General features: G+C 32.8%; 1 protein-coding gene across 4 annotated transcripts in view; it reads right to left on the bottom strand.

The window, feature by feature from the left end:
• Positions 1 to 794: 794 nt before the first annotated feature.
• Positions 795 to 14,124, bottom strand: part of CACNA2D1 (calcium voltage-gated channel auxiliary subunit alpha2delta 1) — a 503,324-nt gene continuing 489,994 nt past the window's right edge. For all 4 annotated transcript variants that reach the window (XM_025380146.1, XM_025380148.1, XM_025380147.1 and 1 more), the window contains 2 exons: positions 13,808 to 13,890; positions 795 to 4,897 (listed from right to left, as the gene is read on the bottom strand). In XM_025380146.1, the coding sequence (XP_025235931.1) occupies positions 4,781 to 4,897; positions 13,808 to 13,890 (200 nt within the window). In that variant the 3' untranslated portion in view covers positions 795 to 4,780. The remainder of the gene's footprint in view (positions 4,898 to 13,807; positions 13,891 to 14,124) is intronic.

Here is a 14,124-nt window from a genome sequence, read left to right as displayed (position 1 = left end):
AGGTATTTTTCAGATTCTCCAGATACAAAAAAGACGAGTAGGCCTATGTTCTACTAGATTCCATACAATATCAGGCTTATCACTTTATCAGGTAAGCATAGAAAGGCAGGTCATAAGCTGACGTAAGTGTAAAAGGAACCTAATAGGGTTTTTAGGGAAAATTCTTTATACTTCATTGCCTCAGCTACTGTTCAAATGTTAGATGCATAGAAGATAAGCACATTTCAGATACTCTAACTTGTTTCTTTTAACCTACTTTCCTGAGGTCTTTAAAGAAACATGGCAACATTTTTGCCTAGGGAACTTTTTTTTTTGTAAAAGAAGTCCAAAGTCTGATTAAGTACATTCCTAAATGCCTTGATAGAGAAGGCAAGTTAGAAGGTTAGACTTAAGTAAAGGTGTTGTGAGTGAATTGACAGTCGTCCCTCTGTGTATGTCGGGGAGTGGTTTCAGGATGCCCACATGTATCAAAAGTCTGGAAACTGGCCCCGCAGAATCTGGGTACAGAGAAAGTAGGCCCCTGGTATATGTGGGTTTTCCATTTTGTAAATACTGTATTTTCAATCTGCATGTGGTTGAAAAAAATCCATATAAGTAGATCCATGCAGTTCAAACATATATTGTTCAAGGATTCACTGTATTTGTGTGAGTTGAGGTTTGTAATTGTAAAAGCACTATTTAAGCCCAACTTTTATCTCCACAATCCAGAATTCTCTCTTAAAATATATTTATGACAGAGCCATCTGTCTCTTCCAACTGGATCTTTAAAAAAGCAGAAAACCCAAACCACGTGGTGACTTTAAATGATAAACTTTTATTCTGAATATACTGTTTTTGCACAAGATTTAACACAACATTTTCTGGGATTATAAATATTTTATAACAGTATTATACAAATTTTTACAAAATGTTTTTATCAGGCTAGATAATTTTCACAAAAGTGTCAAGAGAACAAAATAAAGGGGAGAAAAAATCTATTGTTCACAAAAGCCAGTTGGCCTTTTGCATGAATGCACACCATTTTAATAAAAGTATTCCTAAAAGCATGATCTGACACTCACACAACACAACAGAAAGACAGCTTGACTAGGTCACATTATAAACTGAATTGGCATCTACACAAGACAGTATCCCATTAGTTTCAGTGGAATTTCTTTGAGATAACTGTGTGAACTAGAAATAAGGTAGATGAAACTATTGGTAAGCGTTGTTTAATTCTTTAAAAATCTGGAATTTTTTCAACACTCAATATATTGTATTGGTTTGCTCTTCACAGAAATATACTGTGAATATTAACATTCTGCTATGGGAAACAATACAAGTTTAGATGAAAAAATATTTAAAATTTTGGGCAAGTGAAATAGTCATTCCATTCTATTCTTTTAAAAAAGTCACAACATCCATTTTGTTTCACTAGGTCAGACTATACCATTAAACATTTTAACGTCTAACATGATCAATGGAATAGATCCAGAGTTTTAAATTAAGACAAAATTTAAGCTTTGTTGGTCACAGACAGAGATTTAAATGAGATTTAAAATACAAGAGAGCATCAAATAAGCAAGTAACACTTGGGTTGCAAAGGTCACTTAAAAGGGATACTGCCTATTTGAACCCCATAAGGCCAGTTTTAAAGTTAATAAAAGGAATATTATAGGAAAACTTACAAATGGCAGCAACACTGTTTTTTTTTCCCCCAAGTTAAGCAGTAATGCCTCAAGCATTAGAAACATGAAAAAGATCATACTAAAATCTTATAGGCCCAGGACCTAAAAATCTCTTCAATCAAACTTGCTAACTATGTCATGTTAAAAACCTGTTACAAATATGGACCACGGTTGGTGTTTGGCAGTAATGCTGGTTGTTTAAATGAGGAAAATATAAAGAAATCATTAATGCAAAATTCTTTCTTGTTACTCAACACCATCGCCAAGCTTACTTGAATTCTGTTTTAGTGACTAACTACATTAAGCCACATGAGGATAACAAAAATTAAATAGTAAAAGCAGTGTATAAATTTTTTTATTGATCTTTTATACTGTTCAGTCGTTGGAAATCAATATTAATAACAGGCTATAATTTAAGTTCTTGTCAACATAACTCACAGAAAAATACTAAATGTAATATAATAATTTGATGGGATGAGTGTTACTGTCTTAAAGAAAAGTATGCTAAAAGCATGAAGACTAATATTAGTCATGGGAACAATTTTTAATCAGCTTGTTCTTACCCAATTTATAATTGTATTTGTCAATTTGTCAATAATATATAACTCTACAGCAGAAAATAAAGGTTTATAGCAAAACTCATGCATATAAATATATTTTGATGGCAAAAGAAATCAAATAGGATCCTGCCAAGAGATGCCAAGTTTAACTGCGATTAATACAATAACAGTGTAATTGATGAAAACATATAATCGACATTAGCCATGAAAATATATTTAATAGATTTTGAACATAATTTTAAGGTAGTTTGTTGTATGCTGGAAGCAATTCAATTGTTTTAATGTGCATTGTTTATATACACAAACTAACAATTTTATATTTTGATACCCCCTTCCCAACACTATCATGATTTAAGATAGTCTAGCAAAAATTGAACAATAACTTTTAAATATTGAACAAACAACATGATTTAAACGTTGTTACTAGAGTGAGAAGTTTTTTTCCACATATATTTTAAATCACTTTGGTGTTTTCTAAAATGTCAATACCAGTTATGAATGACACTACAAAATCACAACAATGCATTAGAAATGGTAACTGATGTCAACTCTTAGAACAACAGTTGGCAAAGTGATTCCATTTCCCCCTCCCCCCTTTTTATTGAAAAAAAAAAAATCTTAAATAAAGAAATGTACACAAATGGTACCTAAGGTATATTGGTGGTGAGAGGGAATTACAAATGTATGCAAAGCTAAAAACAAAACAAATATTATCTTTTAAACTACATTAAATTATTGGTTATATCTTTGATATGTGGAGCATATTAAAGCATGCTGGATAATGTTAATAACTTTGACTTAAAAAGGATATGTAAGAAAATTTCCAGCATATACACATACCTTTAATTGGCATGTTCCAAAAAAAGAAAAACTGCATTTTATCATAAAAAATATCTACATACGTTCAGCCTTCAGTAAAATTATTAACTATTCTTAGAATTACACATTCATAGTTTTTACCCTTTCTTCAAATACTGTTTGCTCCAGAAAATAATTTTTAAAAGCATAAATAATCTGCTACCATATTAGTCTATAATGAAATATCTGATTTACTACACTAACCATTTTCACCAATGAGGCTGTATAAAAAACAACTTTTATTATTCACAATCAAGTATTCATGTGCATACATAGAGATTCAAGGTTTCCTATTTGTTCAGATTATTGTAAAACCCTTATCAAATTGCATGGAAATTTTGGTCAAACGATCATACCATTTAAAATGGAAGGGCAAAAGCAGCAGTAGCAGGAACTTTTGGATTGTATGTGCTACCATTGTATGTGCTACCATTGAAACGAACAAAGAGGAAACCTAGGATGAATCTTCATTGAGAACATATATGTACTTTTCAAAAAATAAATGTGTCAAATCTGATTTATGTACTTAAAATATCTGTACATAGGTTATCAGGCGAAAGCACGAATCTGTATAAAATTCATTAATTCTCATTTCACCATTTATCTAACCCCAATCATTCAGCATTTACATTGCACAGTATATTCAGAGTAGTTTAACAACATTTTAAAAGATGACTTAAGTGCATTTACACTGCAAGGTTCAGATTCTTACATAACAATAATATCACTCAGTTAACTTTTCAATGACTACACTCTACAGTAAGAGAAAAAAGAACTGAAAAGTTAAAATAGCAGCAGCATCATGCAAAATACCCTTGGTAAACCAAAGTTCATTTATCACAAGAAAAACATTTCCCCCTCCCCCCAACAAGCTTTTCTTAGAGCATTTTTAAATAGCTGGCTAGCACTACATTACTGTGAACAAAAGAAACATTACATCAAAGCAATCAAAGCACTTATTAAGGGCTTGCTTACATTTATAAGGAAATATGTCACATATTCTAATTTCTCCCTCAAGCACCTTTAGTTTAATAATTTCTTAGGTACTATTTTCAAACCATCAGTTCATTACTCCATCAAAATCTAATTGGTCATCAATTGTGTTTTATTTTTGGCAAAGAAGCCATTCTTCATAAGGCATTTGATTCATGGCAAATTTTTCATAGAAAATTAGCCATTATTTGTGTTTCAACAATTTAGACCAATGTTAATTCTTTCTCTATACATTTCAATAATTTATACTCAAAGCAGGAATTAAGTTTTAACAGAAGAATAAGTGAAGGCAAAAATAATTTCTTTCCCCTTAGAGATTTTCTTAGTAAAACTGCAACAAGTCAAAATTCCAGGTCAATATCAAGACATTTCTTATGATTCATAAACAATTGTATGGGGAACCCTTTCACATGTAATCACCAACAATGCAACAACAAACTCCCAAATTTTCCAATAGAGGACACGTATAGGATTTTGCTTTGATGTTATACATAGATGATGCAGCATTCACACACGTTTAAGGATCTGACACCCTGACATGCAGCCAGTGGGTGCCTTAGGAGTCTGCGCCTTAGTGTTATGCCATGGTATAGGCCCAGGTAATATCTGTCTGATTTTATAGCTGACCCTACTTTAATGTAATTGAGGGCTCATGTTCTGGCAGGGTCTGGAGTTTAATTATGCAGATTTGGTTTCAGAAGGTCACAACAGGCGGTGTCTGCTGCCAGATACCAGCCAAAGTAGTAGAAACTGGATTCCGAAGATATACCACAGGGAGGGATTTAATCCAGAAACACCACCACAGTCAGTATAATCCTCCTGTTGTAAAAAATAAATAAATAAAATAAAAATAAAAATCTTGAAAAATCTTTAGTAACACATCTTTTAGAGTAATCCATATTTACTTCACTTCTGAACTTACCTTATAAAATTGCTTTAACTGAAATCCAAATAAATTACTTTCTCCTGGATTTTATCATTGAGGAATTTTGGTTAAAGCAACTTCCCTAGCATCATTTGACAAATGCTTTAAATTTTTAGTTGTAGATTTTTATGATTATGAAAGAAAATAAATGCTGTTTGAATAATAATTTTAAAGTAAAAACTTTCATAGTATCAAAAATCCTATATATTTATAAATACAAGAAGTGTAAAATTTAATAGGTTTTATAATTCCCAAGAATTATGATTTTAGCAACTATGCTCCATATGGGAAAGTTTGGGACTGATAAATACATTTCCATTTCCCATGTTTCTTACACAGTTTCTAAGGTTCAACATAGCGTGCAATCATAGCATCTGGACCTTCATCAAGAATTAAAGTAAAATGAAGAATAATGTATTTGAACCATAAACAATGAAAGGACACGGAAAATAAATATCCAAAATAAAGAGCTAGGCTAGGAAGAGATTTGTCTTGAGACAATGAAGAAATATTAGAATGAATGTACTCACATTAACTCCCCACGGTCTAGTGGTAGCTCATTTAGTTCCCTCTTAATGCAAAAGTATTATTCATCTTTTATTCCTAGGTTCTATATTTGATAACAATTTCCACATCCTTTAATTCCTTTTAACATAGTGAATTTCATTTTTAAAAACCTCATATTTATTTTTTATTTTTTATTTAATTTCAATAGTTTTTGGGGAACAGGTGGTTTTTGGTTACATGGATAAGTTCTTTAGTGGTGATTTCTGAGATTTTGGTGCACCTGTCACCCAAGCAGTGTACAATGCACCCAATGTATGTAGTCTTTTATCCCTTTCCCCTCTTCCTCCCGAGTCCCCAAAGTCCATTATATCATTCTTATGCCTCTGCATCCTCATAGTTTAGCTCCCACTTAGAAGTGAGAACATACAATATTTGGTTTTCCATTCATGAGTTACTTAGAAAAATGGTTTCCAACTCCATGTAGGTTGCTGCAAATGCCACTATTTCATTCCTTTTTATGGGTGAGTTGTATTCCATGTTGTATATATACCACATTTTCTTTACCTACTCATTGGCTGATGGACATTTAGGTTGGCTCCACATTTTTGTAATTTTGAATTGTGCTGCTATAAACATACATGCGCAAGTGTCTTTTTCATAAAATGACTACTTTTCCTCAGGGTAGATACACAGCAGTGAGACTGCTGGATCAAATGGTAGTTCTACTTTTCGTTCTTTAAGGAATCACCATACTGTTTTCCATAGTGGTTGTATTAGTTTACATTCCCTCCAGAAGTGTAAAAATTGTTCCTTTTTTTTTTTTTTTTTTTTTACCACATCCATGCCAACATCTATTTTTTGATTATGGCCATTCACGCAGGAGTAAGGTGGTATCACATTGTGGTATTAACATGCATTTCCCTGATAATTAGTGATGTTGAGCAATGTTTCATATGTTTTGGCCATTTCTATATCATTTTTTAAAAATTGTCTATTCATGTTGTTTTTGCCCACTTTCTGATGGGATTATTTGAAAGACCATATATTTAAACATCTTTAAAGAATCTAATCCAAGGTAGATGTTCTAATAATCAAAATAATAGGTTGAATAATTTTACAAAGATTCTAAGTTCCCAAAGAATAAGAACTTTGACTATTTTCGTTCACCAGGATTTAATACAGTGCTGCCACATAGTAAATATATAAAAATTATTTCTTTAATTGTATTTTAAGGCAGCAGAACTATTTTGTTAAGAAGAAAGAAAGCTGGGAGAAAAGAATCTATGAAAATAATTTTGGTTTTAATCAATTTACCTCCCAAATCTAAACAATCATAAAATAATCAATTGTTAGTCTTTATCCTATTTGACCTTTCAGAAGCATTTGACAAATATATAACATTGTCTCCTTGAAATACGTTCTTGTGTATCTTTGGCTAACCCACTCTTCTGGTTTTTCTGGAAACTTGTTCATGTATTTCTCCTTGGCTTGACCTCCTTTTCTTCATGCTGTCTACAATGTTAGACTTTTCCAGGTGTTACTTCTCTCTCCTTTCTTCTTTTTCCTTTACACTTTGTTCCTAGATGATCTAATCTAGTCCTACAGCTTTAAATTTCATCCATTTCCAAATAACTTGCTCTTTTATATGTTCAATCCTGTATTCTCCTCTGGTCTCTGAATTCATTGATCTCTACTTTCTCCTCTTGTATGTCTCATAGGGATTTCAAACTTGACTTGCCCCTAATATAATTCTTCTGGTATCAGTAAATAGCACTTTTAGAGTAGCAGATAAGGCCAAAGACTACAAGTAATGTATGATCCTCTTTTTTTCTCAAATCTAATCCTTTTTTTTTTTTTTCTGAGATAGGGTCTCACTCTGTCACTCAGGCTGGAGTGCAATGATCTTGACCTCCCTGGGCTCAGGTGATCCTCCCACCTCAGCCTCCCGAGTAGCTGGGACTATAGGTGTGCATCACCACACCTAATTTTTTATATTTTTTGCAGAGTTGGGGTTTCAGCTGGGAATCCATCCTCTAACTCTAGCTTCAAAATACATCCCCAAACCTACTGCTTGTCACTACTGCAGGTCCAAGTCACCATTACTTCTTCCTTCCGTTTTGCAAAAGCTGCCTCACTTGTCCCATGGCTTCTACTCTGCCCTTTTGCAAATGCTTCTCCAAAAAGCAGTCTTCTTAACACCACACATTCTTTCACTCCCTGCTCAACATTTCTCATCATTCTCAGAGCAAAATCTACATTCTTTATTAAGGTCTACAAAGTCTTATGAGGTCTGGAGCCTGGCTGCCTCGTCTTCCCACTTTTTCCTCTCCCACATACTCACTCTGCTTCAATAACACTGGCTGCCTCTGCAACAGGCCAAGCTCTTTAGTGCCTTTGCATTTGTTTTGTTCAGATGCTTTTCTCTCCAGGTAGGGTAACCAGATAAAAAACAGGGTACCAGTAATAATTGAATATGAGATTAAAAAATACTTTATATAAATGTATTTCACACACAGAAGAGTGGCTAGATACATAGTAACGATTTGATAAATGGGTAGTAGGTACTCAATAAAGCAGCACACACTGACTGGTTAGAAACACTATGAGGTATTAACTTAAAGAAGTCATTGTCACTTAACCAGGAGTACTCCCCAGTTATGATTAAGTGTTAATTTGAATAAAAATTACCACACAACAAGACCCATTTGTGTATTAAGAATATATTTTGTCATCTTTATAATCTACAAATGTGTTACGGAAAGAAAAATATTCTCTTTGGCCCTTATTTCAGTGTTTTTATTTTTATATTTGGGTGTTTTTTGTTTCATTTCCTCTGTGTGATGATGAAATATATCTGTTTCGATGGGAGGTGGTAGTTTAGATAAGTTATTGGGGCTCCCTGTAGTCTGCATGTCAATTCACACTGAAAAATGTGCCTTTTAAGTTTCCTGATCATGTCTTCCCATACATTTTGCATGGTGCAACTCCATGTAATGTATTTCATAGAATGATTTCAAGTCTTATTATGGGATACATTCTAAATCACAAATGCCCTGATGTGGGAGCAACCCAGCATTATCTCCATCCTATAGAGACTGAAATCCCACTGACACCATGACCAGATATAATAAATCCGTCTGATTTTTAAACGATTATTTAAGTAGAAAACAACATATTGGTACTTTAAGTTTAGAACATTAAAATGGAAGAAGAATCAGTGCCAATATTATATATTTATTTTAAAATATGATAAAACTAATTTTATTAGACTTCCTCATAGGGGAACGTCTCTTAAAAGATTGTGTTGTTAAAGATATCAACTGAGAACTCTTTAGTCCCTTCTTTCTCATTACTCTTTAAAAAATCTAAACCATAGTAAAAATTCATATGGTATTTGCCCCCAAAGTTTTCTTTATACAGCATGTGTTACCAGTGACTAAAATCTTTTGAATTTACTGTTGCTAAACTCTTACTCTGCTTTTCTTTCCCCATTCAGAACCTGGGACAACTAATGGCATACAGTACAAGCTTAATAATTTTTAATTTATTAAATTTAGAAATACATTTTTCAAAAGAAAATGTTCTGGTCATTTGGCTAAAAGGTTTTTGATCTTTTTTTTTTTTCTGAATTATAGCCATCATTTAATTTCCTTCAAAATGCAAATCACTGTTGAAGACAGCCATCAAATCATGGATTAACTTTGGAATTCAGGTAAGTCTGTACTAAAGTTACCACCAGCAACTTCAAAGAAAATCTATATTTAAAAATTTTTAGGCAGGTAGATACTGCATAATAATAGGAATAATGCCCCCAGCAAATAATTTGTTCTCCTACATGGCACCTTAACACTCTTACACATTTACTCGAGAGATAGGCAGTATATTTATTCAACTCTTTAAATGTAGACAGATTATGTACCCAATAATATGCTTTATAAATTGGGTTTGCATAAAATAATTTCTCAATGGACAGAATTGGCTTGCCTTACTTCTTTGATTAGTAAACGTTAGCTTTTTCATTTGCTTTTGTACTTGTGTGTGACTTGAGTCTTCACAAAGCTTGTTATCAAAAAGTCTTGTTTGAACACTTGAGTTCTGATGAAGTCGTCATGGTATGGAGCTTCATAATTGTTTATGTATAATCTTTATCCTTCTGGAATCTACAGGATTAATGGCCCTTTGGTAGGCTTTGGAGATTACACTACCATTCTACCTTGCTTGTGAGCAGAACCTAATCCAACAGAAATTGCTAGTTTTAGCCAGACTATATTGGAGCATAGACCATGACCTTTATTGGTCCTTAATGTGGGAAACAACTGCCAACTAACCTTTCAGTACTTTTTGTAATGATTTTTTTTCAACTTAATTGTTTCAGAGAAAATAATACTTCCTCTGATATCATTATATCAACATTCAAATAGCACTAAGGGGATTCACTGTTCTATACTGATAACTGTGTTTTTAAATACTGAAACCACATCTTGTTAATGTAAAATATACACCATCTATATTATGTATTCCTGTGATATAATAATATAAAGGAATCTCACATGTGTTCCTTTTAGAGATCAGGATATAGATTTACAGCATCTACAATTATGAAGTTCCATACCATGAGGACTTCATCAAAACTCAAGTGTTCGAGAGTTTTTGATACAAGCTTTATGAAGACTTAAGTCACACACAAGCAAAAAAGATAAGCAAATGAAAAAGCTAACATTTATTAATCAAAGAAGTAAAGCAAGTCAATAATTGTCCATTGAGAAATTTATTTTATGTAAACCCAATTTATAAAGCATATTATCCGGTACATAAATATCTAGTTGAGTCCATGGTGATATATAATTATTTCCATGATAGATTTATAATGTATCATAATAGGAAAATGTTATTTTGTGTGTGTGTGTGTGGGGGGGGGTCTTAGGTTAAAAAAAAAATTTACATTCACTGTTGCTATAGGATTTTTTTTTTTTTTTTTTTTTTTGGAGACGGAGTCTAGCTCTGTGATCCAGGCTGGACTGCAGTGGCACAATCTCGGCTCACTGCAACTTCCAACCTCTCAGGCTCAAGCAATTTTCCTGCCTCAGCCTCCAGAGTAGCTGGGACTACAGGTGCGTGCCACCATGCCCAGCTACTTTTTGAATTTTAGCAGCGATGGGGTTTCACCAGGTTGCCCAGGCTGGTCTCAACTCCTGACCTCAGGTCCACCTCGGCCTCCCAAAGTGATGGGATTACAGGCGTGAACCACTGCGACCAGCCATTGCTATAGGTTTTTAAGAGAAAGGTAAAAAGAGAGCTGGCCTACTCAAGACCAATACTTACATATTTTTTAGTGTAATTGATAACCTATAAATCTTACCTAAAAATTCTATGATCGAGAGAAGTAAGCTTTTGAATGAAGGGAAAATTATGGAAACATATTTGGTAACACTTTTCTTGTGTAATCGTTGACTACCTATGAACTTCTTTAAGGAATCAATAATATTTCAAATAGTTGTATACATATCAATTTTTAAAATGTTTATATGAAGATATTTAATTTTAGTATTTTAATTATTACAGTAATGTTTCCTTTGCTTGGAGTCTTTTGCCATGAAAACCATTCTTTTATTATCCCAGAAGACAAGTGGTTATTTTCTGAGACTCCCTCTGCTATTCTACTCCCCACCCTCTACCACCCCTGCCTGTGAATTCACTCCATTCATAGTAATGGCCACATCTCCATCTAGTGGCTTCCTAATCAATGACTACCTGGAAACCGATGACAAACACAACAAACGTGTGTGCTGTAGTAACACAATCATGATGATTCCAGAGCATTAGAAAAGAAATTGCAAAACCGTAAATGAAGAACTAAACGCAAATGCAAGCGCCGAAACCTCTCTTTAGTAGTACTGAATACAGAACTCAGAAATTTCTTCAAAGGTTAATAATTTTGGGCTAGATAATGTAATATTAAATAAAATGAACTTAGAAACTGGAAGCACTTATTCTAAAATATTTCAATATTGAGAGTAAAAATCTAAAAAGTTATTTAAGTCAGATTTATTTTAAAAAGTAGAAAAATCTGAAAGGAATTAAATTTGCGTTAGCATCTTTTGTAAATAAACTGAGATAACCACCTCTAAAAATTGTCATTAGATAGTTCTCATATCATGAAGCATGTATATTTGTCTCTGCAATGACAATTTTTATACAAAAACTTTATGAAAAAAATCATTTTTACATAAATATTGAAAACTAATATGTTTCATTTAGGATTAGAAATTTACATGCCATTTGAAATCAGCTATTTCCAAAACAACATTGGTCCTGAGATTTTAATAACCTAGTTTCAGGAACATTAATATTATGGATTTAGGGATATGGGTGATTTTCTAAAATTTCAAGCCAAAAACAAAAAGAAAAATTAGAGAAAGTGACTGACCATCCACACCACATGAAAACTTGCAGTAAAATGAAGATAGGAGCTGACATCATGGTACAGGCACCACTCGTTGTGCATTTAAGTTGATCCTATTAATAACGGGCAAAGTAGCAAGTACAGGAAAAGGAAAGAAAACACAGAAAAGAAGACATACAAGATGAGATTTCATGCAATTTGCTGGCAGTTAACGTGAGTCTCCATCCAGAGCAGATTCACAGTGACCATTGCAAATAAGCATTACCAAAATACTCCACTGCTAAAGAAACACAAGATATTATTAGCACACCAAGCTACTGAGCAACAGTTGTACTTTCACACACAACCCGTTTATAGGATCTTCAATTGCTGAACATTTTTGTCTTGGTCAAATCTTTTTAATGACTTGATCATAAGATAGAGCCTCCTAGAATAATATTTTGGGCAAGAGGGTTTTTATGTCATTTTTTCAAGTTCATCTGAATTTAATATTCCTACTGTCAAAAAATGGTGGCAAATAGTTGATGAGTGAAGCTTCTCTAACGAGTGACATGACCCTTGGCGCTTCATAAACTATTCTTTGGGAAACAATTTTACATGGGCAACTTGCTGAAGGTGTAGTAGGCAGAATAACATGAGTCCTCCTATCTGGACTTTAAATGTCTTAAGGAAAAAAAAAAAAAAATAACCCTTAGTGGCAATGTTGAAATACTTTCCCTAGCAAGGATCAATAATCCCTCACAGAGATAACTGGGATTGACTGGCTAATACATCTTGAATTTTTTAGTCCCCATCACTGATTTTATTTCTTTCTTTGCTCCATTTTTACTTTATATTATCTGTGAAATGTTTTATCCTTTCTGGGACAAATGCAGCTATGTATTTGAGTAGGTAAACCTCTTCTAAATAACTCTTAAAAATGAACATTAATCAATAGATGTTCTGACCTATTTTTAGAATAAACAATTTATGAGATAATGCATTACACGTTTGGATGCTCATTGGTGTGTGCAAGCCACTTCATGCAGTGGCACACCTTGAAGAATCAGAATTGGGAAGTATCGTATTTAAAATTAGTTAAAAAGAGGTGGACAGAGATTTTTATGTGGACTTCATCTTTGAGAATAGATTAGTATTTCTAAAGCATAAAGCTAATGTATTACATACTGATGATGTATTACCTACCTTGTACATAATCAATACACAATAAGTCAGAATAGTATTTATTAGGGAAAGATAGATGAACTATAGGAAACGTAGTAAGCCATCTTTATTTAAGTGACATATATTTAATATGATTTGTAATATTTTATCAAACTAACCCTGTGTAATTGACCTGGTCTAATTTCAAACACCAGAAAAAGAAATTAAATAATACAAGTCTAATATGTGATAGAATCAGAAACCATCCAAAAGAAACCAGAACTCCATAATAATAAGACAATGGCTGTATAACAGGTTTTTCAATTCACTGAAGACGAATATAACTAATAAAAATGTAATAAACTTAATTTTTATATCTTCAGGATTGGAATATAAATAGAGGCAACAAATATATCATAATTAACATTTACTATGAGTTAATTATTTATTAATCTTGAAAATCAGATTTATGACCTTGGATTATTAGTCAATTGATTGGAATTGTGTTTGAAAGCACAATTTCTGTGGGAAGGACATACAAAAGAAGCAACTGTTAAGTTTATGCTAACCATGAAAACTACTGAAATGAAAAAAAACTACTGAAATGAAAAAAATCTACCAGCAAGTATGTCATGTTAATGAGAAAAACTATGGTTAAGACATTATGTTTGAGTTAAATTGTCTCCTTGAATTCTTGTGGCCAGTGAGCATTAATTTATAGTATTTCAATCCAGTAGAAGTGTGATCTTACCAAGACATTGTTATCAAAGCAGACATCAGGCCCTTTTCGGTATCTGGGTTGCTTAACCATGTCACAAGGATTTGGACCATCAGCTAAAGAGGCTTGTTAAGGAATCTCTTGTTAGTTTTTTTTCCACATGACTAAAAATAAATACAATGCAATGTATTTCCCGAAACATGTAAGAGATAACTTATACATCATTACTCTCATCCAACACAATTCAAGTACATTGGGATTTAAAGAACTAAATTGTGAATTATCCTTTTCTGGGGCATGTGTAGCATAATTATTCTTGACATTCCAACCAAATTTTGAGTGAGGAATCC

The sequence above is a fragment of the Theropithecus gelada genome, chromosome 3, assembly GCF_003255815.1.
Source record: "Theropithecus gelada isolate Dixy chromosome 3, Tgel_1.0, whole genome shotgun sequence".
NCBI classification, from domain to species: domain Eukaryota; kingdom Metazoa; phylum Chordata; class Mammalia; order Primates; family Cercopithecidae; genus Theropithecus; species Theropithecus gelada.
This window is presented reverse-complemented; position numbering and strand designations above follow the sequence as displayed.